Source organism: Spermophilus citellus (assembly GCF_964194105.1).
Source record: "Spermophilus citellus genome assembly, chromosome: 1".
NCBI classification, from domain to species: domain Eukaryota; kingdom Metazoa; phylum Chordata; class Mammalia; order Rodentia; family Sciuridae; genus Spermophilus; species Spermophilus citellus.
The window spans coordinates 15,090,475-15,116,483 of NC_138182.1; the positions used below are offsets into that span (position 1 = coordinate 15,090,475).

General features: G+C 32.6%; 1 protein-coding gene across 4 annotated transcripts in view; it reads left to right on the top strand.

The window, feature by feature from the left end:
- UGGT2 (UDP-glucose glycoprotein glucosyltransferase 2) overlaps nt 1–26,009 on the top strand; it is a 175,938-nt gene that overhangs the window by 93,644 nt on the left and 56,285 nt on the right. For all 4 annotated transcript variants that reach the window (XM_081289839.1, XM_081289841.1, XM_081289838.1 and 1 more), the window contains 6 exons: nt 5,911–6,117; nt 9,506–9,637; nt 16,109–16,233; nt 16,626–16,721; nt 21,691–21,793; nt 24,443–24,522. In XM_081289839.1, the coding sequence (XP_081145965.1) occupies nt 5,911–6,117; nt 9,506–9,637; nt 16,109–16,233; nt 16,626–16,721; nt 21,691–21,793; nt 24,443–24,522 (743 nt within the window). The remainder of the gene's footprint in view (nt 1–5,910; nt 6,118–9,505; nt 9,638–16,108; nt 16,234–16,625; nt 16,722–21,690; nt 21,794–24,442; nt 24,523–26,009) is intronic.

Below are 26,009 nucleotides of genomic sequence, written 5' to 3' on the forward strand. Positions count from 1 at the left end.
GGAAGTAGACAAAAAGAAGAAATTTAAAACAGTTTCCCCTGGTTAAGAATTTTTTTTTTCCCTTTTAAGCCAGGATCCAGTTTTCTAACAGTACATTTCATTAGTACATTTCATTCGATTTTTATTGTAGAACAATCTTACCACTTTTTCCACTGATTAAAGGGGAAAAAAGACCAAAGTCATTGTAGAAAAATCTCACATTCTGCTTTTTCTGATTATTTCCTTATATTATTTCAAGTAGTTCTAATAAACCTACATTTCCTCTATACTGGAAATTATTTTTTGTTAGCACAGATTCAACCTCAACATTTTTGGCAAGAAGACATAGGTGATGCTGTGTTCTTCAGGCAGCATCACATTAAGAAACCATATGGGCTGGGGTTGTGGCTCAGTGGTAGAGTGCTTGCCTCACATGTGTGAAGCACTGGGTTCAATTCTCTGCACTACATATAAGTAAATGAATAAAGGCACAACTGAAAAAATATACATATATTTTAAAAAGTCATGTTGTAAGTGGTACATTTAAAGTGCAAAGTGGATATAGCAAGTCCCTACCATGTAAATGTGGTTTTTCCTTCTTCACATAAGAATTAATCTACCAAGTACTATTTTTATACCAAGTGAATAACATCTTGCCCACAAACTTTTAAGGCTTTTGGGATGTATTGACAGAACATTCTTGAATGTATTATTTTTTTATTACTAAAGAAATAGTATTCTACTTTTATTAGCTGGTATTCTGAAATTATTTTTCTTTCCTTCATCAACCAAAAATGATGAAATTCTTCCTGAGAACTCAAGAAATTCTTTATATTGAGTAACCAGTTTTCAGAGAAAGAGTGGTGTAGTTATTTCTTGTATTGATGAGAAATAATTTTTTTTAATTTTCAAGTATCATTTGGTTCATGGAATTTTTTTTCAATGTACTTCAGTCATTCACTTAGTTATCTTTTTGATAACTACAGAACCTACTTTGACTAGCAAGACCCTTTAAGCTGATTCCTATGTCCTTTTAACACCAACTCTCCAAAGTAATCTCTGGACACTTTTCTTGCTTTGTAAAAAGTTTTCCCTTTCTTACCTTGTGTACTCCTTGCCATGATCTACAATTATCCCCTTTCCAGAATTGACTTCTTTTAGTGGAAATGGTAGTTAGAAAACCAGATCTAGGCACTAATAGTACTTGTTATTAATAGGGTCTCATTGAATCCAAGTCATTTCAGTGGCTGGAATGTAATGTGTATTTTCTGCATAATTTTTTTCCTATAGAAAAGCATTTTCAGCAAAATAATTTACATCTTAACCTAGGCTCAAAGAATATAAAGTAAAATTTGACCAAATCTCATTGAGAATTGGACAAACCCATGAGTCATGAATTTTTTTTAAAGAGAATTTTTTAATATTTATTTTTCAGTTTTCGGTGGACACAACATCTTTATTTTATGTAGTGCTGAGGATCGAACCCAGCACCCCGTGCATGCCAGGCGAGCGTGTTACCGCTTGAGCCACATCCCCATCCTAAGTCATGAAATTTTATTACACCTCTTTAGGTAACAAGTTGAACAAGTATACAAAATCAATAGGGCATGTAGAAGAATGACAGAATTATCAAAGTTGACATAATGGATAGTGATAATGTAAGCAATGCAGTCTATATTCTTATAAAGCAAAAATGTAACATTTAAGAAACATTTGTAGATGCTGGGCTATAAAGCAAATCTTAATTTTAAAGGATTGAAATTATAGTAAGTATATTCTCAGTATAATTGGAGATCAGTAGCCAAGAAAATTGGAATATATGTTTTTAGAAATTAAATATTTCTATATTACCTGTGCATAAAAATGCACATTTAAAAATATTTTGAAATTAGCGATACTTTAAATGACATTAAACCTGGGTGAATATATAAATCTGTTGTCTGCATTTGAAAAAGAGGATGAAACAAATTAAGCACTTATCTTAAATTTTTTAAAACGCAGCAGCAACTTAAACTTCTATAAAAAGATGGTGGAATGTGATAGACATCATTATCCAAAGTACATATATGAAGACAGGAATTGGGTGTCAACATACTTTATATACAAACAGAGATATGAAAAATTGTGGTATATATGTGTAATAAGAATTGTAATGCATTCCACTGTCATTATTCTAAATAAATAAGTATAGATAGATAGATAAAAGTCAAGAAAAGTAAGACAAACATGTAGCAGTTAAAATTCACCAAGGCAAAATTTCCTCCTTTACAAGACTATAGTAGTTAATAAGATACCTGATTAAACTAATCAAAAGATACATTATCAAAAAAATTTAATCTGTAATTTAAGTGTTCCAAAGCAGAAAACTCCCATATGATAATAGTAGTGAATTGTACCAAACATCAGTCTAACACACTTACTTCTACTAGCTAGCACTACCTCAAACAAAATGCCTAAAAGGACAATAAAGAATGGAAGGTTAAAGCACTTCTTTTCATGACCATAGATAAAAAAATCTTTAAATAATAAACAGTATGAAAATCCTAAGAAAGTTCATTTTTTTAAAATTGTTTACACAGAAAATGCATATACTTTTATAAAAATTATTAGAATTTTTCAATTTAACTTAGTAGTGCTGTACCAGCTCAGTATACAAGAATTAGTGATGGACATTATTATCTAAAGTACATGTATGAAGACACGAATTGGTGTGAATATACTGTGTATACAATCAGAGATACGAAAAATTGTGCTCTAGGTGTGTAATAAGAATTGTAACGCATTCTTCTGTCATATGTAAGTAAAAAATTAAAAAATAAAATAAGTAAATATGCATTTAAAAATTCTGAATGGCAAGAAACAAGTACAAGTTAAATAACGATACTATTTACAGTGGTATAAAAATATCAAATATTAGGAATAAATGGTTTTATTGAAGTATGTTAAAACCTTTTGAGAGAAAAAAAAATGAATTTCTACATTAATGGGTGATTTGCCATAATCTTTCATTGAAAGTCTCAATATTGTAAAGATGCCACTTTTCCTATAATTGATATATGGCTTTATTGCTCTGCCAGTAGGAATCTCTGCAGTATGGAAATTGTCAAGCTGATTTGCAAACTTGTAGAGATTCAGAGGACCTATGTTTGCTAAAATACTCCTTAAGCAAAAGGAGGGATAATTACTTCACAAGACCTATGGAACTATATAATTGAATACAGTTTGCTCTTGTGGACAGAAAAATAGAGCGATAGAAAAAAACAGAGCCATGCATATATATTCACATTTAGTTTATGATGATGTTAGCCTTGTAGAACACTAAAGGTGATCTTTGAAACCCACCTTTGACATCTGTACAAAAACCGATTCCAAATGGAATCTATAAGATCTAAATGTAAAATGCAAAACAATAAATTATTTTGAAGATAATGTGTGTTGATGACTTAAGAGTAGGGAAATAGTTCTTAAACAGGACACAACCCAGTAGCTATCAGTTAAAATATCAGTAAATTGAACTAGTATACACTAAGGCACTATTTTTTGTCAAAATACACCACCCATGGAGTACAAAATAACCCACAGAATGGAAGAAGATATCTGTGATCAAAAACACTGAATATTTAAAAGTCAAACTCCTGCATGTTAGGGGGAAAAATACAGTAAAAACTGGCAAAATATTGACCAAATCAGAAAAGAACCAATAAACATATTAAAGGATGTTTGATATTATTAGTGATGAGGGAAAAACAAGTTAAAGCACTGATGAGATATCTTTACCTAAGCACCAAAATAATTGAAATTAGAAACTTTGGCAATACAAATGTTTGAATCTGTGAGGCATTGGAACACTTACATGTTACTAGTGAGAGTGGAAACTACAACTGTTTTGAAAACTTCGCTTCTAAAATTAAGGCTATCCATATTCTATTTGTAGTGCTCTAAATTGGAAGATGCTCAAATGTCCAGCAACAGTAAAGACTATTATATTCATACCAAGGAATTCTGCAAATACCAAAAATAACTACAGCAGCAGAAAACAATATTGATGACTCACATATATTGAGCAGGAAGAGAACAAAATATTACATACTTTATAAATTCTATTTAGATGAGTTTCAAAATAGATTACATGTTTATGATGCAAACTTGGGGAATAAATTATAAAGAATAGCAATAATGTTAGCATGTATGACAGGATAGTGGTTGTCTTCAGAAAAGTGAAATGGTGTAATGATGGAATCTAAGGGGTGTCTTAGGGTTATTGACAATGCTTTATTCATTAGGTGGTAGTTTTATGATAGTGTAATTCAAGTTCTATTTTTTGCATATTTTATGTGTATTGTTTCACCACACAAAAAGTTTAAATGTTGTATTGACCACAAGTCTTCACTTTGAAAAAAGTCAAAACTACCAACCGACCTCACTCTTTTACTCCACAAAAGAATCTAGGTTGGCCAAACATCATATTCTATTAAATTTGCAAATTTCCCAAGTTTGCTTTCAAGGTAGCTATAGAAAAGAGTTGGGAGTTTGCATGAGTAGTTACACTCACAAACTTCAGGCTGCCAAAAGTGTCTTAATTTCATAGCATATCTTAACTTTTGAATTCTGGATAGAACTGGAAAGGCCAGAGACACACCATCAGGTCATCACACAGTATATTATCCTTAGAAAATGGCTGGAAGAAGAGCTAGAGGAAGATTTAAAACTTTAAAAAAGAGACTAAGCAAACAACTATATCTGTATGATAAGGGCAGCATCCCCAGCATTCTTTTTCTCAGGCAGTAGTCTCTGAGACACAATGAAGAAAAGATTTAAGGGGAATATGAGTGTAGTTCCTTGATTATTCAAGTCTGATTATTAAAAAGAGCTGTGGTAGATATAAAATACGAGTATTTCACATTTTTTTAATATTTATTTTTTAGTTGTAGTTGGATACAATACCTTTATTATTTATTTATATGTGGTGCTGAGGATTGAACCCAGGGCCTTGCACGTGGTAGACAGGCACTCTACCGCTGAGCCACAACCACAGCCCCAGTATTTCACATTTTTAAAAAAGTAGTACTTTTTAGTTTAGGTTTACAGAAAAATTGATCAGAAAGTACAAAGTGTTTCCACAGGCCTGATCCCCTTGCTACAGCTTCCTGTCTTGGGTACATCTTGTATTAGTATAATCCATTTGTTAAAATTAATGAATATTGATACTTTATTATCTTGATCCATTTGGAAAAACTGATTAATGAAGATTGATACTTTAACACAAAAAGAAAATCTTAATGTAAGTAATATTCTGTGGGTTTTGAGTATAACATATATATATCACTATGTGTCATACAGAGTAGATTCACTGTCCTAAAAATCTCCTATGCTTCACCTGCTCTTTCCTTCCTAGCTTATCACCCTTACCTTGCCCTCCTGGCAAATACTGATATTTTTAACTGACTTCATAAATTTTCCCTTTTTGGACTGTCATATATTTGAAATCATACAGCACATAGCCTTTCCAGGTTAGCATTTTTCACTTAGCAATATCCTTTTAAGGATATCTGTTTGTGGCTTGATAGATCATTTCTTGTTTCATTGAATAGTCTTCCATTGTATGAGTGTATCAGTTTTTTTATCCATTCACCCATTGAAAGACATCTTGTTGCTTTGTTATGAATAAAGCTGCTATAAACATGAAAAAAAATAAATCCAATTTTATCTCAAGAAAAAAAAACAAGTTCTTATGCAAAGTGGTGAAATAAGTAGAGTTAATAAAATGATTGTTTTTCAAGCTGTTTTAGTGATTTATCACATTCAGTACAGTCATCATAGGAAGACTGATAGTCAAAGGTAGTGAACAGACTACAGATGAGAAAATACATGTTGAACTATAAAAGGATACATGAGATACTGGTCTTCCTAACCTATAAATGTGATTTGCAGAAAACAAGTGTTCATAGTCGGCTTGGGGTTATTTATAATCCTACCTCAAAAATAAATGAAGAGAACACAGTGATTTCTAGAGGAATTTTGGTAGCTTTCCTTACACTGGAAAACGGCTTTTTGAGGAGCATTCTCAAGAAACTGGCAAAGGAAGAAACTGCTACAGCTCTTTACTCTGGAATTAAAATTAAAACATTCCTTACTGAGGTGAGTAACTATTTGAAATAATAAGTGTGTTGGATGATTCAAAACTATGTACTTGTAGATGTGTTAATGGAAAAATATGAAGAAAAATTGGGAATAATAAACATTACTTGTGTAAAGGGAAAAGATAAATGATAATACTACATGGAGATACGTAACAAATCAAATTTCATATATTTCACTATTTCATGATCCTTAAAATCGATGATATTCTTACAATATGTACTCAAGTGAAGAGTTCGGGACTAAAGAATTATGTAAATAATCAAGTATGTCACTGAAGGGGTCCAGTATGGGGAAATTCTAAAGTTAAAAAATTATCTATTTGAAGAAAGATTTATCCTTTCAAAAATATTTTGTCATCTACTGGAAAATGGTGATATCCTTGCTGAAAGACATAATCTCTGTTGTGGCTCTTACATATAGGTGAGAAAGATGGACAAAATAAGTGATACTAGATATGTATTTGGAGAATGCTATTTTAGTTGGAGTGGTCAGGGAATTTGTCTCTAAAAAGCTTTAATTTGAGCAGTTTTGCAAGAAATGAGATCAATCATGTCAAAGTCTGAGAGAAGTGTGTACCAGGCTCAAGAACATCTGAGGACCTGACAGAAACAATCATGCCAGGTCTGAGGTAGGCAGAAGATGGTTTTGACCAGAACAGAGGAATGGTCATGTGGAGAATATTAAGACATGAGGTCAAAGAGCCCCAGATACTTTAAGTACCTATAGGCTATGATAAGGAATTAACATTTTTTGAGTTTATTGAAAAGCTACTGGGAAATCTTAAAGAGGTGAGGAATCTAAAAAGATAACTCTGGATGCCAGTGAAGATTTGATTGTAGGTAGACTAGAATAGAAACAGGATGAACAATTACAATACTCTTTCAGAAATCTGTGCAAGTAATAATGGTGTTAGAATAGATGATAGTGGTAGTGGTGATGAGATAATTGATACATAATATTTCTTGCCCTTTTCTTGCCCTGTAATCAACAGAATTAGTTGACCAACCATATATGACATGTGAAGGTAATCTAGGATTTGGGGCTTGAGCAACTGGAATTAATAATGGTGTCTTTTTTGAGATGAGGGAGTCTAGATGAGAACATTTGGACACAGGATCAAAAGTTAAATTATGTACATGTTAAGCTGGAGATGCCTCTTGGACATTCAAGTGGGGATTTTGACAGTTGAATAAATGAGTATTGAATTCAATGGAGGGCTTTAATGTCATTTTTTAAAACAGTTATCAATATTGTATCATATTTAAAGCTAAGTGATAAGATTACCTAGGAAGTGAGTGCGAGTGTCCCAAGTGTTCTTAAATGGAGGCCTCATATTGTCACCATTATATTTGATCAGGTGGTCATGGGTGACTGATTAGAACAGTTTCAGTGGAGTTATATGTATATAAGTTTATAACTGAATTAGATTTAAGAGAATTAGAAGGCAGGAAATAAAGGCAGCATATGTAGTTTTCTTTGATTTCTTTTTAGTTATATGTAACATTAGGATTATTTTTTAGCATATCATTTATTCAAAGAATCTTTACTATTATAGTTTATCATAAAGAAGTTTTTCTTTTGGCATGAGTATATTTCAAATATTAATTTTTGACTCTACAAAGTTTCTCATTGTAATTTTTAAGACAGGTTTGAAAACATGTATTATTTTCCACTGTGTGATTTCCCCCCCTTTAGTTTCTAATGTTTAGTTGCTGCATTTTGACAAAATTGTAATAGCATAGAATATAATTTGCCCTGATTCATTCTCTAGTACTTCCCTTTTCCTCTCCTCCTCCTTCCCATTCTTCCCTTCTCATGGATAGCTCTTTTTAAGGTATTTTCCTACATAGGGGAACAGAAATAGGACTGTATTCAAATGAAACTTGAAATGAAGGAAGGATTTCTAAATTTGGGAAATGTCACACTTTTGTGTGCTAATGGGAGTAGTCTATCCAAAAAATGACCAAGTGTGTCGTTCCAAAGAGCAGAAGTCATCCATTTTAAGCAGAAGAAAGGTAGGATCTGTGCTTAATAGATACAGTTTAGATTTATTGAGTGACAAAATGAAGTATTTCTCTTCTGGTTGCTTTCATTTTTAAGTCCTGTCATTAGCTGAGTATTAGGTTAATAGTAGGTGTTAGAGGTTTTATGGGGAGAGGAAAAAAATGTCAAATTCTCTTTTCTAAAACTGAGAAAGTGAAATAAGCACATAATTGTAAGAAAATTGCTGGTTACTGCTGAAAGTTCACTTGAGGTTGATGACTATAAACAGATAAGCATTTGCTGCATGTTTTTCCTCCAGTTGTGTTCCACTGTTTGCATCCAGTTGCAGAGTAAGCAGAGTTGTATTTAACCAGATTTGAGGCTTTGCCAGGTGAATATGACTGAGAGAAACCATTAAATGGAGATAAGCATGGACAATTTTTGTTATAGTAACTGACTCTGGGATATACTTGGAAAATTTTACTATGGTAGGCTTGATGAACCCTAAGGTGGTAGGGTTTGTGGACTGAAAAGTTGAGTAATGATTGGTCTGGTGGTGGGACATGTCTGGAGGTTGTGGACAAAGGGAAGATGATTAAAATAGGGATTTTGGAGATGAGAGTTTCTACAATTGCACTATCCAATGCTGTAACTACTAATTGGCTGTTTTATACTGAAATTAAATTCAAATTTAATTCCTCCGTCATGACACATTTCAAGGGCTAAATCAGTGACAGTGTCTGTGGCTTCAGCTACCATATTGGACAATGCAATGGAACATTTCTATCATCACAGGATCACCCAGGAACTTACTAAAAAATCAGAGTGTAAGGCTCCATCATGGTCTATTGAAATAGAATCTACATCTTAATATAAGGTATACAGGTGATTTGTATAGACGTATTAAAGTTTGATAGAAGTGTGCCACATGTAAAGGTGTAAGGTCATTGTTTATGGCTGATTTTATGTGACTATTCATATTATTTTTTGACTCTGACCAAGGATTACTTTCAGTATTTCAGTATTTACATACACTGTTACTAAAGTGGTCTTCTGGAATTGGTACAATGGACTAAGATAAGGTATCCCTATTTAAGACATTTTTTTTAGAACAAAATGAGGGGTATAATATACTAAATTCAGAACTTAACAGCTACTTCATTTATTTAATGTTATTTAAATTGATGTCACTAGCATTTTAGTATTTCCCCTCTTAAAAAAAACACAAAATTTAAACATACTATGACTTGGCAAAAGGGAATTCATTTTTAAATGTTGTATCAGAAGAAAATACTTTTAAAATGATAATTTAGTATCAAATGTATACTAATATTAATAAAAGTGGGTTTGTTAAAATTAATATGTTTACTGTCCTATTACTTTTATCATTTTTAACTTGTAGGGGATAGATAAGAATGCTTTTGAGAAAAAATACAACACCATTGGAGTGAATATTTTCCGAACTCATCAGTTGTTCTGTCAGGATGTGCTAAAATTGCGTCCTGGGGAAATAAGTATTGTCAGCAATGGGAAAGTAAGTAGAACAATCAATTGCTCACTTTTTTCATTGACACTAAGGTATTGGATCTGAGATGTTTTTATGTTACAATACACCTGAAGTAACACAGAAAATTCCATTCATGATGAACACATCAGTCAGGGGTTAGTATAAATTAAATGAGTGCATGACCCCTGCCTATTCCTTGCTCTCTTCTTCCATGCATGATAACACTCCCCCATTTATGAATATAGATATAGGTAAGGAACTGTTCTTTATGCATCTAGCTCCTACTTTGTTCTAGTATATTAGAAAAACAATATATATTACAACATATTTGAGAAATCTGTGTTACAGTAGATATAGTAAGTATGTTGTTACATCTTTTCTCTACAGTTGTTTTTCAATTGACAAATACTTTTGAAGTATAAATAAGTTGCTACATAGTCTTTATTAACCTAATCTTTTTTAAAAACTACAGAAAAAAATCACTCCCACCATCATAATAAAACTATTATGAGCTTGTTTTACATTCCAGTGCTTTTTCTACCATAGACATTTGGTTCTTTTAAATACATTATTATAGTCCTAATATCTATATATAATTTTACACCATTTTTCTCTTAATATATCACAAGCATTTTTTCTGTGAAAGTTCATAGTTAAATTGTTCTATGAGCTAAAAGAAGACATACAGAGTGAAATCAGATAAAATACAAGATCCCTTTAATTAGGAGATAGTCTGAAAAAGAAACAATCAGAAATCCTCAACAAAGAAATCAATATACCAAATGAAAGTTCAATGGAAAGCATCACCATAGATGCTTTGAAGATAGAAGTCTCAGAGACAAATTATATAATTTTGAAAATAAAGTCTACCATAAGAAAAATGTTAAGAGACCATGAGTGGAATATTCAATAAATCTGGAATAACATTAAAAGGACAATTTTAAGATTCAATGTAATCAATAAAGGCTCTAAAATACTAAAGGATTGCACAATCTTTTCAATGAAATAATATTAGAAAATTTTCCAAACCTTTAGAATGAAGCAGAGATTCAAATACAAGCATATATAGAACTCTGAAGTATTAAAAAAAATCACAACAGATCCACTCTAAGACAATTATTACGAAAATGCCCAACATACCGAATAAGTATAGAAATTTAAAAGCTGCAAGAGAAAAATGGTCACAATATGGATTTCAACTGATTTCTTAACCTAAACCCTAAAAGTTAGGAGGTCCTAGAATAATATTATTCTGAATAATGGATGCCAACCAAAAATACTATACCAAGCAAAATTAAGCCTCAGAACTGAAGATGAAGTAAAAATCCTTCATGATAAACAAAAACTAAAAGAATTCTTAACTAGAAAGCCTGTACTTCAAAATATAATAGAATATTTCATATAGAAGAAATGCAATATACAAATGAAAACCAGCAGAGAGAGGAACTACACCAGAAAAACAGTCAGTCAAAGAAGAATTAAATTTCAGTTGAACACTACAAGTAAATCAAAATGACAGGAAATAAAAATTACCTTTCAGTAATAACACTGAATGTAAGTGGTCTAACCTCTTCAATTGAAATACATAGTTTGGTAGGTTGGATTAAAAAAAAAAAAATACCCAAAAAATATGCTGAAAGAGACTCGCCTCATAGGCAAAGACATCCACAGACTGAAGGTGAAAGGATTGGAAAACATACCATTCACATGGATCTTATAAACAAGCAGTGGTTGCTATCCTCATATCAGATAAAGTAGACTTTAAGCCAAAGTTAATTAGAAGAGACAAGGACATTTCATGCTGCTGAAGGGAATCATACAACAAGAAATAGCAATCATAAATATTCATGCTCCAGACGATGGTGCATCTACGTACATCAAACAAACCCTTCTCAAAATTAAGAATCAAATAGACCACAACACAATAGTACTGAGTGACTTTAATATGCCTCTTACCACTGGGTAGATCATCCAAACAAAAACTAAAGATTCTATAGAACTAAAAAATATAATTAACAAAACACCTATAGAACTTTCATTCATCAGACTGAATTTGCCTTCTTAGCAGCACATGGAACATTTTCTAACAGACCATATTATATGTCACAGAACAAATCTTATCAAATACAAAAGAACAGATAATACCTTGCATTCTATCAGATCGTAATGAAATAAAATTAGAAATCAACCATAAAGTTAAAAACTTCTAGAAACCACTAACTCCTGGATATTAAATAATACACTTTTTAATGATAGTAGAAGAAATTGAAATAAAGAAAAATTCTTCAAAGTAAAGAGAATAGGAATGCAAAATATCAAAATCTTTGGAACACTATGAAAGTGATTCTCAGAGGAAAGTTTATATCATTGAGCTCATACATTAAAAGAATAGATACAGAATAATCTAACATTATACTTCTTGGGCATAGAAAGAGAACAAACCAAAATCAGTGGAAGACAAGAAATAATTGTAGGCAAAGTCAATAAAATTGAGATTGTTTCATTGATCTTGTGATTTTTTTTTTTTACAGAAAGTTTTTTTTGAGAGGATAAACTAAATTGATAAGCCCATAGTCAAACTAGCCAAAAGAAAGAGGAAAAAAACTCAAATTATCAAAATCCAAGATGAAGAAGCAAATATCACCACAGACAATACTGAAATTCAGAGGATCATCAGACTGTTTTGCAAATTTATACTCTAATAAGCTAGAAAATCTTGAAGATACAAATTCCTAGAGACATACAACCTACCCAGATTGATGTAGGAGGATATAGAAAAACAGTTCAGTTTCAAGTAATGAAACTGAAGCAGCCATCAAAAGCCTTCCAAAGAAAAGCCCAAGATTAGATGGGTTCTCAGCCAAATTCTACCAGACATTTAAAGAAGAACCAGTATTATTCACAAATTTTGTAAGAGGAAAGGAGGGCTGAGGTTGTGGCTCAGTGGTAGAGTGCTTGCCTAGCATGTGTGAAGCACTGGTTTGATCCTCAGTACCACATAAAAATAAAGGCACTGTGTCCATCTACAACTGAAAATATTTTAAAAAGGGTGGGAGGGAAGGAACAGTGCCAAACTCGTTCTGTGAAGCCAGTATTACCCTGATAGCTAAACCAGACAAAGACACAACATGGAAAGAAAACTTCAGACAAGTATCCTCGATGAACATAGATGCAAAAATTCCTAATAAATTATTGGCCAATTTCATATAAAAACACATGAAAATGATAGCATAATATAATCAAGGAGGGATGCAAGGGTGGTTCAACATAAAAAATCAATGTAATTAACTAAATAAATAAACTTAGACAAGAATTACATGGTTATCTCAATAGATGCAGAAAGAGCGTTCAACGAAGTGCAGCACTTATTCATGTTTAAAACATAAGAAAAAATAGGATTTACAATGTTAAGCTCTTTTATCCCTATATGACAAACCCAAAACCAACATTATTCTGTATGCAGAAAAACTGAAAACATTTTCTCTAAAGGAACAAGACAAAGATGCCCACTTTTACCACTCATATTCATCATACTCCTCGAAACTCTAGCCATAGTAATGAGGCAAGAGGAGGGAATTAAATGTATACAAATAGGAAAAGAACGGTTCAAATTATCTGTTTGCCAGCAACATGATCCTATATTTAGAAGACCCCCCCCCCAAAACTTCAAAAAGACTTGGAGATCTTATAAATGAATTCAGCAAAGTAGCAGGTTACAAGGTCAACATCCATAAATCAATTGTGTTCCTATTCTCCAATGGCAAATCTGATAAAGAAATTAGGAAAACTATCCCATTCACAATGACCTCAAAATAAAACAACAAAAACTTGGGAATCCATCTAACAAAAGAGGTGAAGGACCTCTACAGTGAAAACTATAGATTGTTAAAGAACGAAATTTTTGAAGAAGATATAAGGAGATGGAAAGGCTTCCCATGTTCTTGCATACGCAGAATTAATATTGTGAATATGGCTGTAGTACCAAAAGCACTGTACAGATTCAAAGCTATTCTCAACAAAATTCTAATGACATTCTTAACAAAATTAGAAAAAGCATTCATGAAATTCTTTTGGAAAAATAAGAGACCTAGAATAGCTAAAGCAATCCTTGGTGAAAACAGCGAAGCCGGGTGCATAACAATACCACAATACCTCAAATAGTACAGAGCTATAATGACAAAAGCAGTATGGTACTGGCACCAAAGCAGGCATGAAGACCAGTGGAATTGAAGACATGGAAAGAAAACTTCAGACAAGTATCTTCGATGAACATAGATGCAAAAATTCTTAATTATTGGCCAATTTCATATAAAAACACATGAAAATGATAGCATAATATGATCAAGGAAGGATGCAAGGGTGGTTCAACATACAGAAATCAATAATGTAACCCACAAAAATATACTTATGTTTGACAAGGATGCCAAAAAGAGAAAGCATAACCTCTTAAACAACTAGTGCTGGGAAAACTTGAAATCTATGTGGAGTAGAGTGAAATTGAACCCGTGTGTCTCACCCTGCACAAAACTCGAGGTGGACTAAAGACCTAAGAATTAGACCAGAGCCCCTGTACCTTCTAGAAGAAAATGTAGGCCCAACACTGACTTCCTTACAAAGACTCCTAAAGATCAAAATTTAATAAATAGAATGGCATGAAATTAAAAGCTTCCTCACAACAAAGAGAAACATACAGAAAAAAAAAAAAACATACAAAATGGGAGAAAGTCTTTACCACCTGCACCTTAGAGCATTAATCTCCAGGATACTAAAAAAACTCAAAATTTTAACACCAAAAAACAACCTGAACATTAAATGAGCGAAGGAACTGAATAGGCACTTCACAGAAGAGAAAATACTAGTGGCCAACAAATACATGAAAAAATGTTGAACATCTCTAGCAATTAGAGAAATGCAAATTAAAACTACACTGAGATTTCATCTCACTTTAGTCAGAATGGCAATTATCAAGAATACAAGTAACAATGTTGGTGAGATGTGGGGGGAAAGGATATACTCCTACATGATAGCATAATATCAAGGAGGGATGCAAGGGTGGTTCACCATACAGAAATCAATAATGTAATTAACTAACTAACTAAACTTAGACAAGAATTACATGGTTTTTGGTCATCAACAGTTGGTGGAGATGCAAATTGGTTCAACCACTATGGAAAGCATTATGGAGATTCCTCAAAAAATTAGGCCTGAGATCACCATATGACCCAGGTATCCCACTTCTTGGTATATATCCAAAGGATTTTAAATCAGCATGTTAGAGCAATGCAGCCGTATTAGTGTTTATAGCAGGACAGCTCATACTGGCCAAACTATGGAGCCAACCTAGGTGCCCTTCAACAGATGGATGAAGAAAATGTGCTATATATACACAATGGAGTTTTACTCAACTATAAAGAATGACTTTGACATTTGCCAGTAAATGAATGAAATTGGAGACTATTATGCCAAATGAAATAAGACAGTCCCAAAGAGTCAAAGGTAGAATGTTTTCTCTGATATGCAGAAGCTAATCTAAATAAGGCATAAAATAATAAGAATAGAAGAGTATTACTGAGTAGACAAAGGGTAATGAAGGGAAGTTAATAGGAATGGGATAGGGAAAGAAAATGAATCTGACTTCACTTTCTATGTACATATGTGAATATACCACAGTGACGGTGAATCTCACCCTCATGGATATCTCCAAAGATGTTAATTACAAAAAAAGAATAGCTGAAAATCAGTAGAGGCAAGGAAATGGGGAGGGAGAAGAGGAAGGGGAAGTATTGGGGACTGAATTAGAAAAAATTATATTCCATGATTTTATAATTATGTCAGAATGTATCCTTTTTCCCTACATGACTAGAAAGAACCAATTAAAAAGTAACTTCGCTATGCTGTAAATAATTTTGTATAGCACTCCGTTGAAGATGGATTGGTGTTATAACCATGTGATTTGTCTCTTTATTTCTTACATATTAATTCATACGTACATAATAGACTTCAATTTATAGATAAACAAAAGAAAATTGAAATTTAAAAATTTATAAAATACTGATGATTGCTTTTCTAATTTATAATGAAAAAACCTAAATATCTGGAAGCATTATGATTTCAAAGTAAAACTTTCTAAAGGAAATAAGTTGGTACTTTTTAGGGTTAGGGATATAGCTCAGTTGGTAGAGTGCTTGCCTTGCATGCACAAGGCCCAGGGTTCAATCTCCAGTACCACACAAAAGATAATAATTTGGTACTTTTTAAATATGTTGTCACTTTGATTTTGGTGTTTATGCAAGTGTTACTTACAAAATTCAGAGTGAAAAAATATTTTTGTCTCCTTTATTTCCTAATGGATTTAGTAAATGATGGAAATAATTGGTATCTATTCAATCGCTAATCAACTTTTGCTTAACAAAGAAATATCTATTTGAGGAGAAAATAGTTTTCCTAAACTGTAATCTTCTAGGAAATTTACAGTAATTTAGCTGCTTTCATTTTAAGTTCTTAGGACCTTTAAATGAAGATTTCTATGTAGAAGACTTTTACTTGTTGGAGAAGATGACATTTAGTAATTTTGTAGAGAAAATTAAAGAGTTTGTTGAAAATATGGAAATCAGCTCCAAAAAGTAAGTGCTGGAAATCAAAAGAGTAATCATTTGGGGTTTGGCATTTTTCATTTGATATTTTTTAAGATTAGGAAACATTTCAGATATGTAGATAAAAGATACATAAAAATATAGCAAATATAAAGAAATAATAAAACATTCATTTATTCATCACCACCAATTGTAGATATTATTTTATTTGCCTAAGATCTTGTTCTTTTTTTTTGTTTTTTTACCTGCATATCCTTCCCTTCCCAGAAGTTAACCATTTTCTGAAAGGTTACATAGCCTATTTCCATAGAATCTGTAACCATGTACCAATAGAGAGTCTTTCTTGAGGTGTTTTTATAATATGAAATATGAAACTTTCACTTCCTTAAAATTTCATACATTGTTTTGTTTTGTTTGTCTAGCATGAGTAACCTTATTATGGAAGCTGATGCCCTTGTTTCCTCTTTGCCTAAGCAGGCATCTAGGTATGATGTCACATTTCTTAGAGAGAATCACAGGTAAGAATGTAATATCATCTGGTTTTTTTCTGTCATGCTACTTTCAGTTATTATTTCCATTTGTTTCCATAACACAGTAAAATATAAAGTAGAATTAAAAATTCTTTGTTGGAAGATAAATATATTTGACAATGTCTGGAAAAGAAATTCAGGTCTGGGGTTGTATCTCAGCAGTAGATCACCATTGCCTCAATGTACAAGGCCTGGGCTTCAATCTCTAGCATGGAAAAGAAAAAGAAAAAACTAAATTTCAGTTAGTTGTGTGTTTTAGCTGACGAAGTATGAGAAATACAGGATATGAAGTTTTAAGAAAGACATACCTAACATATTGTCTTTTTTCATGCTTAAGATCATTTTTAGGGGCTGGGGCTCAGTGGTAGAACACTTACCTAGCACATGCAAGGTGCTGGGTTTGATCCTCAGCCCACATAAGAATAAATAAATAAAATGGAGGTATTGTATTCAACTACAACTAAAAAAAATATTTAAAAAAGATTATTTGCAATTTTTTACAATGTCTTGAAATAATCATACATAATCTTTATACTTTCAATGTATAAAAAAAACTTAGTTACTAAAGAGTTCTAGTTAATCAAATGTAGAAGTACCTTGCACAAAGATACCACATATAATCTTATGAAATACTAAATAAAGTATTTTATAACAGCGTGCCCGAGTGTGATCTACAGAACACTGCTCTGTGATATTGACACATATTCTGAGGGGACAACTCTTCTCTGGTTAAGTGGGTTTAAGGGTCACTGCCTTAAAACAGTTTTGTTGTTTTCTGTGTGTTTACATGTGCATGATGTATTCATTTAGATTGGCTTAGATCATGTGATATAACATGAGCTTTTGTCATTAAAAGGAAAACATTTGAGTAGCAGTCTACTACTTAACTAGCCATAATCTCTTAATCTTAATTTATAATCCATAAAGTGTACCCTTCAAGGATTCTGTGAAATGCAGGCCTACTGCCTTGTATATAATAGATATTTAATGACTTATAGCCGTTATTTGTCTTTTTTATAGAATTAAGTATTGGAAATTTTAAAAAGAATACAATTGAACTTGAAAGTTAAACCATAAAATAATCACAAATAGATCATGGAAGAAATATAAGCATCTACCTGAAATGGGGAACTCAGGTCTGCAAGACATAACGATATCATCATCTAAAGCACAGTTGCTCATACCCCTTTTTCACTGCTTCACTTTCCATGGTTCCAGTTACCCAAGGTCAAATGTGGCCCTAAAATTGATGAGTATAGTACAGTTACCACAAAATAAGCTATTTTTGAGAAAAAGACCACATTCCCATAAATTTTATTATAGTATGTTATAATTGTTACAGCTTGTTATTGGTTATTATTAGTCTCTGTGCCTAATTTACAAATTAATTTTTATCATAGATATGCATATCTAGGAAAAAACACTAGCTTTTGGGCATCCACTAAGGTTCTTAGAAAAATCCCCAACAAATAAGGAAGGACTTCTATATTAATCTGTTGAAGAAACTAAAACTTTGTTGGATTTTTCGTGTTGGAATTCTAGAAGTAGAGAGTCATTTGCAATGCTGGATTATAGAATTAGGTTTCATTCACAGCCGTAGAAACACTGTGGACATAGATTGGGTGTATGTATCTGTATGAATATGATAATTCATAATCACATGAGTTTAGGAAGTATTTGTAGGACTTGATCTTTTTTTTTTTTTTTTTAAGGACTTACACAAATGTGGGACCTGGTTAAATAGTCTCTTCAAGACTACTGATTTCTGATACTAGAACTTGAAATTCATAGAGCAGGCAGATAGGAAGTTGGTTCTAAAGGTGGGGAATCCAGAGCAAGTTAAAACTCCAAAGCATAGATGGAAACCTGTGTCAGCCCTTGTTGCCTCTGACTTTGGTATATAATGGGCATCCTACCAAAGATGGGAACCCTATTTCACAAAGCTAAGTCCACAGGCCTGACCAGGAATCAGAGGAATGGAGGGAGAGGACAGGAAAAGTTGAACAAGTTGTACACCCAGCTGCTACCTCATGTCAACGGGGTGAATCAGCAGATCAGAAAGGAGCATGTGTGATGCAGAGTGGCTACTACTGCCTCTTGGCCCTCTAAATGTGCTTGCATCTCTCTTATGGCTCATTCAAACCAGAAACATTCTGGGAAATGGAGTTTAGCCTGGTTAGCTGAGTCAAGTTGTCACATGAGAAAGCTCCTGAGTGGATGAAGGGTCCAAAGATTTGCTTTGCTAGATTCCAATGGTGAGATGTAATAAAACAGTTTAACCATTATCACATTTGATTCCTTAGTCATTTTTAAGCTCATTTTCTATAAGAGTGCCTGGTTAATTATAAAAGTAACTACATAGCCTTCTTTATACTATTAAAGGTTACCTCAACTCAACCAACTATATTAAAATTATCACATTTAGTTATTTTCTCTAGATATACCATTTTATACAATGAACATGCTTTTTTCTATCAAGGAAAATTATAACTCTTAAGTTCAATTCTGTTACAAAATTTTCTGCATAGAGCCACACATGGTTAATTTTAGAAAATATCAGTGAATCTTTGGAAATTGATATCAGGATAATATACTCCAGAGGTGAACAAGTACTTCAAGTCACTTTTCATTTGAATATGCATTATCAGTATGATTTCTGTAGTAATATATGAACATTTTAGTCAACCTCTTCATTGCTGTGGCCAAAAGACCTGACAAGAACATTTAGAGTAAAAGTTTATTTTGGGACTCCAGTTTCAGAGGACTTAGTCCATAGATGGCTAACTCTATTCTTTAAGGCCCAAAGTAAGACAGAACATCTTGATGGTAGAGTGAGGTGGCAGAAAGTGGCTCAAGAAGCAGAGAGCGAGCGAGCGCGAGGGCACTCTCCTCACCATGACAAAATATATTCCCCCCAAAGGCAAAATATATACCCCAATGACCCACTTCCTCCAGCCACACCCTACCAGCTGGTTACCATCCAGTTAATTTCTATCAGGGGATTAATGCACTCATTAGGTTAAGGTTTTTATAACCCAACATTTCACATCTAAACTTTCTTTCATTATCTCACACAGATGCTTTTGAGAAACTCCTGATGTCTAAATCTTAATAATATTTTTCATGAGCATATGTATCTACTTCTGTAATCACATGAAATACACTCACAGCTTTTTAGGCAGTTCACACATTTTTTTTTTTAGACACAGCATTGTATCTTTGCCACTGTGTTTCTATGTTTGTAAGGAGTCATTTTATAATACTAAAAAATGTTAAAAACAGGTATTATAAATCTATTTGTGTGTTAACATGTTTGATTATTCTAAAAATTGTAATATAAATATTTAAATTTGACAAGGTAACAAATTAGAAGGTTTGCAAATGTAAAAAGAAAAGCGTATGGAGGCTGGGGCTGTAGCTTAGTGGCAGAGTGCTTGCCTAGCAGTGTGTGAGGCACTGGGTTCAATCCTTAGCACCACATAAAAATAAATAAAAGCATGCTGTCCATCTACAACTTTAAAAAAATTAAAAAGAAAAGGTGTAGGTAAATTGAAATCACAAAGTGAAAAAGTTTTGAAAAGTACAATGATATTTTTTTTCTATGAAGGATCTTGTTGAATCTCTTTATTACCCTATTTCCTTCCCTCCTGACATGGATTTTATGGTCTTCTAACATCTTCATCAAAAACAAAAATAGCAACCCTAACCTGTCACTCCATCATGCCAGGAGTTTGCAATAATAAACAGTTGTACAGGAGTATACAACATGAAACCTCTTAGAACTTAGTTCTGAGCTTGCCAGTTTACACGGTTTCCAAAGTTCATGAGATGAAAACAAACTCATTGTTCAGGTAGAATGTGACTATTAGAAGATGGACAAAGAAATTTCTCCCAAGAGTCTTCATGACAAGGATACTGTATAATGAACAGTGTTTTCAACAACATTCTTAAACTAGACTTTACCTGTTTTATAAATAGATTGATAGCATCATAACAAATGCAATTATCTAAAAGAGCTGATGAATTCCACATATCTTAAACAGTTTTTCATTGTTATTTCTGTGCCCCCCACCCACTCTAAACTTTAATAATTGTTTCCACCAATAAACTTGACAGACATTTTTCTCATGGCTAATGGCATGAAATTTATCAGTAGTTTCTTAGAGATCCATGATCTTAAATATGTGATAGAGGTAGCATTAGCATCTTGTTAATGTTGCATGGAAAAAAAGACACTCTACTTCCATTCTTGGGTCAGTATCAGTATCCACTGTTAGACTCAGGATTCTGCTCATAAATTTGTTTTAAGTCCTAGATTCAAGACTCAGATAATTAGATGATGAAGACTAAGGAATTCTGACTTATAACCTAACAGAATTAGCAGTCTTCTAGGGGGAAAACTTAAAGCAACAGTAAACAGATGCATACTTAAAATATAATAAATCATCTCAAATTTTTTGAGGGCTGCTACAGGTATAACAGTAATTTGACAGTTTTTCACAAGTTAATTTAAGCAACGTGTTAGAAAGTCATATTAATATTAGGATGTCTGATTTCTAACCCTAATTTCTAGCAATAATTATCCAGCAAGAGTTTTTGTCTGACTCTGACACTCTCATTTTAATATAATTAAAATAAGCTATTTTTCATCAATTTCATAAAATTGTTGAAAAATTGCTTATGAAAAAGAAATTCGGGCTGGGGATGTGGCTCAAGCGGTAGCGCGCTCGCCTGGCATGCGTGCGGCCCGGGTTCGATCCTCAGCACCACATACCAACAAAGATGTTGTGTCCGCCGAAAACTAAAAAAATAAATAAATATTAAAAATTCTCTCTCTCTCTCTCTCTCTCTCTCTCTCTCTCTCAAAAAAAAGAAATTCATAAAACTGCATATAGCCAAGATCATGATTAGCAAAGTGTTTGTATAAGTCTTTTATCTTGTTTTTTCATTTTTCTAGCATTATAAAGATAAATCCTCAAGAGAATGATATGGTCTTTGATGTCATTGCTATTGTTGATCCCTTGACAAGAGAAGCACAGAAGATGGCACAGTTATTGACTGTAAGAAAATATAGACTAAATATTTTTATTTGAAGTTTATCTTTTCAAATCTATAAGTATAATCAAATATTTGTGCTCTAAATTTTTTATATTATCCACCCTTTTAATAGATTGTCAAAATTTAGCATAGAAAATAAAATGATAGAGGCTGCACAGGGTGTTAGAGTAGAATGGAGAGTAAATGTTGCTCTAGATTGAATTGTGTTTTCAGTCAAATTCATATTTCAATATAGGAAATTTATTTCAATTTCAAGCCCTATTCTCTAGTGTGACTATATGTGTAGATACAAGTTTTAAGAAGTGAAGTTAAACAAGATCATTATAATGGGACACTACCCTGTCACATTGGTGGCCTTAAGAGGAAGAAAGATCTTTCTTCTGCCTCCTTGAGCACACAGCATAGTGACATGATAGCCACATCAAAACCAAGAAGAGACCTCTTACCAGAAACCAAATCAGTCAGAACTTTAACCTGAACTTCCCAGCCTCCAGAACTGTGAGAAAATAAATTTCTGTTGTTTAAACCACTTAGTCTGTGGTATTTCATTAAGGCAGTTTTAGCAAGCTAACGCAGTTGTTATCCCCATGTTGTGCAGGATGCATTTGGGAGAAGCTGATTTTTAAGCTTAACTTTTTGAAGTTTAAAGTGCAGTAAGTAATGTTATCCAGTCAGCTCCCGATGAGTGAAGGAGGAACATACAGATCATATTCAGTAGGTTTGGCTTCTGTAACAAAGGCCAAAATGACAATACTTTCAACAAGATGAAGTTTTCTCTCATTTAACAGTCCGCATGAAGGTACGCAGGACTGCTAAAGGCAGTTCCACAATCACTGTCTAGGTGTTCAGCCATTCTCATGAAGCATCTTCTATCTAGTGGTCTAAGTCACTTCAGGCTCCTAAGAATCTCTCTATATGTTGCCAATGTGAAGGGGAAAACAAGGCCCAACCACAAAGACATATTCTGTCCTATCTTTCCTCACAGACAAAAATGTAGCTAGTCATCTGACTGCATTTAATGACAGAGTGGGCTGAAAGTATGGCCACAAACTGTGCATAAAGCTGAGGATTCTTTTACTAAGAAAGTAGGGGAAATGAATGTTAGGAGCTACTGATCTCCAAAAGGGCATGATATAGTTCAGCATTGCACTGAGAATTTCACAGATTCAGATTATGATGCAGTCTTCAGTAGCTGGATTTGAATAAGCTAGTTAGATTTTAAAACTGTTTTTCTAGTGATACTCAAAAATTTGGCTGGCTTCTATTTGAAATCACCCAATACCTTTTTTTAAAAAAAAAAATATTTTTAGTGTTGATGGACCTTTATTTTATTCATTTATTTATATGTGGTGCTTAGAATTGAACCCAGTGCCTCACACATGTGAGGCAAGCACTCTACCACTGAGCCCCCACAACCCCAGTCCCTCAATACCTTTTTTAAAGACACCTTTTTAAAATCTACTTTGGGAAATAGTTGACTTTGCTTTTGGAAACAGGCAAAAGTAATTAGATATTAAATAATACCTGATGAATAATACCTAATGAATACTGGTATACTATGAAAATTTCAAATTGTAGACAATTTTGGAAAGACTGTTCAGTATATGAATAGAGCAAACTTAATCCCTGATTTCCCTGTTTTAGCATTTGTATACCTGCAAATTTTTACTCTTGAGATATACTATAAAGATTATTCTTAAGAAAGCAGCCATCAGTAGTCATCTGTAAGGATGGGAGCCAGTACTATGCTTTTTAGTGTACAAATTCCACATTCTTTTGGAATATGGGTCATTTTTTCAGAAATAAAGATTATTTACATTTGAAATGTTTTATGTGAAGGTAGAATTTAGGAATAAGAAATACAGAATTATACAGATATAAAATGTGAAATGAGACTCCAGTTTACATTGTTGGTGATAGCATATTTAATCTAGGAACAAAAGAATGGGAATTAATTCAAATTAAGCTCTTAAATCCTTTAATCCATAGATCTAGTTTAGTATCAAACCTGTATCCTTTCTGTTATATACATCTGGTTATTGGTGTGTATTCTTTTTTTTTTTTTTTTTTTTTTTTTTTGCTTTTTCACTTATCCTTCATTGTCTAAGAGCTTTCAAGTCTTCAGTGCTTTTATTTCTTCATGTAGAAATGGGATTTTTAAAATAATTTTTATCTTCTTATTTTAGGGAAATAAAATAGAGTATTTTGGAGTATTTTGTGTGTATAGAACTTCCTACATCTTTTAAAATGTAGAGTGAAATTCCAAAAGGATCAGGGTACCCTGGCCAATGTTTTGAAGTTACTAATTGGTGTTTGCATGTCAAAGTTAAAGTAATTATTTTACTTATTCTTCAATACTAAGAAAATTTAGATACTATGAAAGAAAGTTACTTGAAACAAAAGGCAAGTGGCTTAACCCTGGGGTAAAGAAATCAGTTGAGTTCAAATCTTATCTCTGCCATGACTTACTCTGATCTTCAACAAAGTATTTAGTTTCTCTCTTCCTCAAATGTAAGTGTTAAATGTACAGGTGTTATGAGGATAACATGAGATAAATAAAGTGTTAATACAGTGCCTGGTACATAGTACAGACTCATTAAATGTTAGCTATTAATATTATTTAAAATAAAATATGGGAATTTTTTAAATAGGTACTTGGCAAGATTATAAACATGAAGATAAAGCTGTTGATGAACTGCAGGGGTAAGCTTTCAGAAGCCCCTATAGAGAGGTGAGTCAGAATGAACATAATTTTATTTTGAAAGATTTGCAAATACTAAAAAGAGAAAAGCAGGCTAATGTTTACTGGACCTGTTTTGTTTTTTCTTCCTTAGATGCTTCACTGATATGGATTAGAAAGTCAGACAATTTATTCTTCTTAATTGAAATAAAACTTATATAAAAGTAAAGTAACCTAACTCAATAAATATATTCTATCTTATTGCAGAATTTATATGGATTTATATTTATCCATAGGTATTTTTAGAAATCTGATCTAGGAATACCCATTTAGAAATATTTCAGCGGGGTGCTGAGGTTGTAGCTCAGTGGTTGAGTGCTTGCCTAGCATGTGTGAGTTACTGGGTTTGATCCTCAGCACTGCATATAAATAAATAAATTAAAAGGTTAAAAAAATTTCAGTGGGAAGTAAGGTGAATTCATTCATTTTTGATTTATTTCTTCAGATTCAATTTCAAAATGATCTCTTATGTCATTACATTTACTATTTGGGGGTTAAGATGAAAGTAGTCTAGAATAATCTTATCAATGGTTCAGAAAATGTTTTTCATTATACACAAATATTCTTTATACTTTTGTGTTGAAATAATCTGTCTCTCAAGAAGGGACAAAAATATATCCTTCATTTTTCTGACTCAGAATTACTATCATTATAAGCCACTTACTAGTTGGAATATTTAGTATCCTTCAAATGTCATTGAGCAGAAAAAAAGATAATCACTATTCAACTAGCTTTGAAAAGCTTGCTAATGTACTTTTCCCTTCATTTAATTATATAACTCTAAGCAAAAAATAAATGCATACACAGGATTGAGTTATTCCCTTGTTTACCTGTCAAATTGTATTTGTTATAATACATATAATTGTATTTTGTCTTGAGTGGACATTTTGATCATGGTATGTTGTGTGGGTTTGTTTTTGTTTGGTTTTGTTTTTACTTTGAAAGCAATAAAATAGAAGATGTGGAAAATGGAAGTTTAGGGTTCATTCATTGATTTCCACCCCCACCCCCACCCCCAACCATTTGATTTTATAGCTCATTCTGTTCTTATTTATCTTTTGTGTTTCTGAATAAAAGCTGTAAATTTTTTAGCCTCTAATTGATAGGTCTGTTAATCCCATGAGTATAGCACTTTTATTCACAGGATTGAGGATCCTCTTCAAAGTATCACTATAAAGCTTTGGACATATAATAAAGAATGGAATGTTGGCTTTATAAACAAACATTCTGTTGAGGGGAAAAGAAAGAACTTGACCTCTGTAAGTGAAGTAACACCTAAAGTACTAAGTAGAGAGCATACAGTTAAGGTATCATTTTTAAACTACAAGTTCAACAGACTTTTACTTAGGATTATGTGTCAAGCAAATTGGCTTACATGTATATTCCCAGTCCTTTCCTTTGAGTAAATGCTATCTCATTCTTCTCAGAGGTGAGAGCACTAATGAGCAGGAATCCCCTCAGCTGCCTACTGTGCCTCC